General features: G+C 32.3%; 1 protein-coding gene across 1 annotated transcript; it reads left to right on the forward strand.

Moving 5' to 3' along the window:
• The first annotated feature begins 2,919 nt into the window (after positions 1 to 2,919).
• On the forward strand, positions 2,920 to 3,459 carry LOC120162777 (mini zinc finger protein 1-like). Its single transcript, XM_039172853.1, has one exon. The coding sequence runs from the start codon at positions 3,078 to 3,080 to the stop codon at positions 3,336 to 3,338; it is 261 nt and encodes an 86-aa protein (XP_039028784.1). The 5' UTR covers positions 2,920 to 3,077; the 3' UTR covers positions 3,339 to 3,459.
• Positions 3,460 to 6,917: the final 3,458 nt, after the last annotated feature.

The raw sequence follows: 6,917 nt of genomic DNA on the forward strand, positions 1-6,917 counted from the left end.
GAGTGTATTTTAGTTTATAGGATTATAAGGAATTGAACTTGTGATAAGTTTATTTCCAATAGTTATAGTGTATGGAGTATTGATTATAAGGATGTACATGACATGAAAGGTATGTATACTTGATTATATGAACTAATATGTGATATGTGATATGCCATATGTGGAAATAAAATATGAATTATAGGAAATGATTATATGATGTATATATGAACATATGTGAACAAAATATGGCATGCATGTTTACATGAACACATGTGATATATGTTGTATGATATGGACCTATATGACTACGTGAGAAAGAATATATGTCTATGAGAAGGCATAAGAACAAAGTATAAGCTATGTGACATATGAATATGAATCATATGAAAATGTTCTACGTGTAAGTGAGCTATGTGATGATATGATATGTGATAATTATAAAAGATAATGCCCATGTTAGTGTCAAGAGATCTAGAGGTATAGTTGGCATGCCAAGAGTAGAGGGTCTACGCGGTCCTTTGGGACAAATTCTACGTGGTCCTTCGGGACGTATATGTATTCTTTTGAGCATGTATGAGGTCTTTTGAGACACTTACTTGATCCTTGGTATATATATGATTCTTAAGGAATTTATATGTGGTCCTTATGGACAATATTATATGGCACTACGGTGCATTTCTACGCGGCACTTCGGTGCAAATTCTACGTGGCACTTCGGTGCAATTTATACGAGCTGTGGTGACAACATTTGTGCACAACCCCAGTGTACTCACATACCTTCAGTTCTCAACAGTGTACATGGGCTAATAAAGAGATTAAATATAATATATATATATATATATATATATATATGATGCATATGTTTCTATATGATATGAATTGTATGGAATGACATATATGTGTTATAAGTCATTGTATCTGTTATATGAATGAGACATAATATATATGATAAGAGCATAAGAGATTATATGAACAAGAGATAAGAAATATGAATGATAATATTGTATGAATATGATAGAGATCATAATAATGATGACATATGTACATGTATGTATTCTGTTATGTGAGATGTTTTATGATTTTTATTAAATATTTTATATGCCTCACTAAGTCATCGACTTAGCGTGTGATTGTTTCACACGTAGGTTTGGAAAGCGAAAAGAGAAGTAAAGAGGAACAAGACAGGTCAGTTCTCCTTATCTAAGATCATATCAGAAACGTAAATCGAATTACATGTATTTTGTTAGAAATAATTTAGTTGGCATGTAATAATATAAAAGATTTGAATTCGATATGTTTTAATAGGTTTTGTAAAATCATATGATTGAATTTTGTAATGATTTAAATGTGTATATGTAAAATGAAAATTTTATACAGATGAAACCTTGGATTTTATGAATTTATACGTATTTTTACGAAGTTACTGTAGCAGTGCATCGATGCATGATTTATATTCGAAATTTTTCACTGTTCATGGCATTGTTCGGGTACTGTAGCAATTGTTGTTCATGATATTGTTCATATGGTACTATTCACTGTTCATACCGTATTTTACTGTTCATAAAACGTATATTTTTCTTAAATTGGTTTTAACAAATATGGTTCAACAATATATGATCGTATTTTCTTAAAATAAGTTCAAATGTTTTGATATTTTGTAAGAAAAAGGTTTTGAAAAGTCAATGTGACATCTCAGACTCGTATTCGGGTCGGATACGGGTTGGGGTGTTACAGCGACGCTCCTACTGGTACCGACGGTGATGATCATCGGTGAATGACGACAAAGATCGATGATGGGTGTTCGAACAATTTTCTCGCGATTTGGGACAAACTGTGGATGGTGAGTATGAATCAAGGGTCGAGATGTGGTCGAGGGCGACGTCGGTGACGATGGTGATGGTGTGACCCATCGCTAACCGAAGGTGGGGTGAACTAGAAAAGAATAAGGGGAGGAGTTAACGGCAGTTAAGTGTCACATCAACAAATAGTTATGATAGGGACCTTACTACAAATGATTAAAAATTGGGTGGCCAAAATATAAGCGCCCTTAAAAGTTAGATGATTGTACTACAAACTTCAAAAGTTTGAGACTATTTATATACTTTCACCTAAAAAATATGTTGTTTTAAATATTATTTTCATAAATTAATTTAAAATCGTAACATCTTAAGAAAGCATTAAATTTACCGTTCAACCCAATAAACAAAGAAATTTTACAAAAGTATGATTCTCCTAATTGATATGACGCAAAGGGAAAGTAGACAGGAGTTGTTGCCACAGTTCCGAGGGCCATATCAAACCGGCCTTTTCAGGATCATGTCTGACCCACTCTAATTAATTAAACCAGCTTCAATTCCTCCATTTTTGGCTAATAATTAACCGGTCTTTTTGGTCATACCATTACTTTCAAAGGCAGTTGAAATATCATTTCCAATGACACTTCCTATGTTATGTAAGGACACGGGTTTCTTCCACTCACTTCACCTCAGCCTCCTATCGTATTAATTTTGTCTTTTTCTTCCTCATCAAACAGCCACAAAGTAATCAAAGGACATTTATGGGTTTAGTTCTATGCTTTCAAATTTCTATATATAAATGAAACTAAGAAAAATCTAGAATCAATTCGTAGAACGAAATGTTATTATTGTTATAGGTCTTAAATTCGAATAGTTTTATTGTAAGTATGTACGTTATTAATAAATTAAGAAAATTTTAAATGTAATACCTTATAATCAACCCATGCACCTTATAATCAACCCATGCATACCTTATTTATGATGAGACGTGATAATTGATGATTGGTGTACATGAGGCTTCCCATTGTTACAAAGCGCGTGAAGTAAGGGTCAAACGAGGATGGCACTTTCTATGGATTAGAGCAATGTCACCAACTCCTTATAAATAATATACATGCTGGGGTTAGGGTTAGTCAGCAAACCGCATTAAAGCTAGCTAGGTTGCTTTTGCTTTTGCTTTCATTTTCTTTTTGTTCATTCCGTTTTTCCTTTGGTGGCTTAGTTCATAAGGAGAGAGCTCGCTTTTTAGATCCTCTTCGGGAAAACCATTCCCAAGGAGGAATTAGGGTTTCCAAAGGGATGAAGAAACGTCAAGTGGTGTTGAGAAGCGGAAGAAATTCGAGCACTTCGTCTTTGGTGGTTCGATACGGGGAGTGCCAGAAGAACCATGCAGCGAATATCGGAGGGTATGCGGTGGATGGCTGCCGGGAGTTCATGGCCAGTGGCATGGAAGGGACTAATGGGGCTTTAACATGTGCGGCTTGTGGTTGCCACCGAAACTTTCACAAAAAAGAAGTAGAAATTGAGGTAGTCTCTGAGTATACTCCACGAAGTTCTTAATAAGATCAATGGCCAAACAATACTATAATAGAGATTTTATATATGAAAGCTGATTATTGCTGTTTGTATATTAGTATTGTTGTACTGGATTCTTATCGTCAAATAATCTAAACCTTCAAGTACTATTATTTTGAATATTGATCATGGGTTTAAATTACGATTGCAGTCAAAATTTTGGTTATGTTATGTTTATCGAGATAGTAGTAATAACGAGTGTTTTTGTGATCATTTTGGGTATTGTTGTGAAATTACGGTTTCGGACAACACCTTTATTGCTATACTATGACTACTATTCCAATAGCAAACCGCTAACCCCCTCTCTCTCTCTCTCTATATATATATATTTATGTTCTTCCATAAAGAGTTAGGGATTAAGGTTAATTTTTTTTATAATTTCCACAGTAGAGATTTACTGGATCTATTTGATGATGAAAGGAGAGGAGGATAATATAAAAAGGTTCAAACTATTTTGTCTTATTAATTTGATACTTGAAAGTGTAAAGAAGCACATGGAAGGAAAATGGCAACACATGGGCATATATATATTACTCATCCCTATAAGGCTGCAATATAATGTTGAATAAAAGTTAAGCAATAATCTTGTGTTAAATATATGTGGAAAAGCTGGTTTTGCTTTCATGGCCCCCAATTCATAATTACAATACTTGGACACATTACATATATATTAACTCTTTCCTTGATTCTCAATGCTTTAAGTACATTTTTTTGTTGATGTATAATTGCCATATTATTCAACTTGAAAGTATATAAACATGAAATGTCTGCCTCAAAAGAGGAAAAGAAAAGAAGGTAATTAACTTGCAAATGATACTTATATATAAGCTGTAAAACCTGTTTCATCTAGTTTGATTGAGTGGATGCCCAAGTCTAGGTGTGAATCAATGCTTCTTTTATTGTTAAACGATCAGACTCCTTTGTTTTCAATGTATATGGATAGATAGATTCTTGATGCATTGTTTATTGGATTTCAAGTGATTCTTCTACTTTGTTCTTCAATCTTCTTTTGACAATGAAACAGATTAAGATTCTATAGTTGTGTAGTGTGGATACATAGAGTTCCTATTGGGTATAGGATAGTTTATCCATGTGACAATCATTTAGGATTTGGAATATTTTATGTTTCATAATGCCCACATATATCCAATCATATTATCTCTAATTTTGAGAGCCTGTAAATTGGCCTCCTCTATTTTGGGCGTCCGTGGGACTTGCATCAAAGAAAAATTAACGTATGTACCATCAATCAATTGATCTAGTGGGAAGAGGCACAAAATTCCTTAAGCAAGGTTAAGGTTCGTTTGAATCCCGCCGATTGCGAATAGTGCAAATTGAGTCTATATAAAATTTGATCTGAATTAATTAATCAATAGATTAAATATCAATAGTTAACTTAAAAAAATCAACGTACAACATATAAGAGTGGAGATTACAAAGAAAAACCAATATAATTTAAACATGTGGAATGGCTTCTCTCCATCCATTTTCTCCAAGGTATTTTTTAAATATTTCATATATATAAGAAAAGATATAACTAAGTTGCACATTTTTTGTTGTTGAGAAAGATAGAAATTCATTCATGTGCCAATAACATAAAGAATAATATCGTTTCTAATATATATCGATTTATAAAATAAAATGGTTCTCGACAAAGTCTAATAATATCTTTCAGTTTTCTGATTTTTTTTCTTTTAAATTCAACATACTCCTTTAAATACAAACTCATATCATATCCAACACATCCAAGTAATTCATATCATGGATAGAGTAGAAAGCATGTAGATGTAGTCGTCTCTTGAAAATTTCAAATTCTTATATATTTTAGATATATTTTTATATTTTCTACTGATAATATATTATCGTCCCCTAAAATGTTATAAGTTTAACCCCTCCTAAAATTTTATAAACCCGTTCTTCTAACATAAAATTTCACGTATGTCCCTGATTGAGATATAACACATAAAAGAAGGTGTGACATAAAGATATAATGCAGACAATATAAACTGTTTATGTGTTATGCTAGTTTTAGGATAATCTTTTCTTATATAAATTGAAATGACCATCCAACTCAGTTGGTAGAGCACAAGGTTCTTAACCTTGAGGTTGTGGGATCGAGTCCCACGGAGGGCATTTCATAATTCGGAGGTCTCTTACGGAAGCTGCTCTCAACCTGGTGTTGGGGGTAGCCTACTATCTTACCTCCCCCTACCCCATATATATGGGAAAAAGGGACAGCCACAGCCTTTCCTTATATAAATTCTTCGAATTTTGTTACGAGTCAAACAATCTCAAAAACTTTGAATTTTAGATTGTGTGTAATCCTTTCCAATTGCATTATTGAATTAGTGAATAATTAATATACCATATCTTCTTCCTGATCCTGTTGAGGTATTGTAGGACAATCCAGCATGGAGAACCCAATAAAAAAAAGCATTTCCCATTTCCCTTATTGGATGTCAATCTTTACTGGAATTTTGTGCCTATATCATCATGTCGCAAGCTTGCCTAGCTCCCTTTTTGTTTCCTTTGTTGTTTCTATGCTGTCAAGGGTATCAAATCATATCATATTCTCCATGTAAAATGTTTTTGTAAAGGACTATCGTGCTAGAATTTTCTGACAAAATACAATACTAGATTCATGGAATGATACATGAATAATTGATAGATTAATATCTTTGAGTCTTTATTTGATTATGATCTTTCAATAAGATAGATATTCTATTGTCGTAAAAATTCTCTAACAAGATAAAAGTAATACATAACCTATTTTTTGGATCATTATCTCTTTATATAGATTAAATATTATGTCACTCTTTTAAGTATTTATAATTATGTCTCTCGTTAAATTACAAATACAACTTATGATATTTACACTTTAATTCAATGACACTTTGATACCTATGATACATGTAAAAGAATTGGTCACTTAATTTTGTCATATATTATGATAAAATTATACATTATATATATGTGTCTATAATTATAGATTTTAATCCAACATATAAAATTCTCAATGAAACCCATGAAGTTGCCTCAATGATAAAAGAGAATGTTGTTCTCCTTAGAGGTCCTGTGTTTGAGCAGTTGTGTCTGCAGGACATGTGTGTGTTGTCAATTGATTAAAAAATTTCTGAATAGATATTACCTTACAATCACCATATACTATTAAAAAATTACTAGTGATACTAATCAACCATAAAATTAGCAATAATATATTTCTCTTAATTACTTGTATGTACTGTTTATTTTTGCGTATGAAATGTGATGAATGAGGAAAGATATTGATCAGAAAGGCATTCAGAGTCAATATTTTCCCATAAAAGTGAACAGCTTTCAGATTATGAACAATGATTAGGGTGTAGAACATAGAGGAAGGTGGAGGAAATGAATTTATGACATTAAGAAGCCTTTTTCTTATTCCAGAAGTACCATGCAATTAAAGAGATTTTATTGGACGAACAACTGTATGGATTGAGGTTCAAACGTGAATTACAATTTACATGCAGCCGTCTTTAAAAGATATTTAGCATATAAGTTTGAGTTCCAACTTCAAAATCCACA

Source organism: Hibiscus syriacus, unplaced genomic scaffold (genome assembly GCF_006381635.1).
Source record: "Hibiscus syriacus cultivar Baekdansim isolate YM2019G1 unplaced genomic scaffold, ASM638163v2 tig00111408_pilon, whole genome shotgun sequence".
Lineage (NCBI taxonomy): Eukaryota > Viridiplantae > Streptophyta > Magnoliopsida > Malvales > Malvaceae > Hibiscus > Hibiscus syriacus.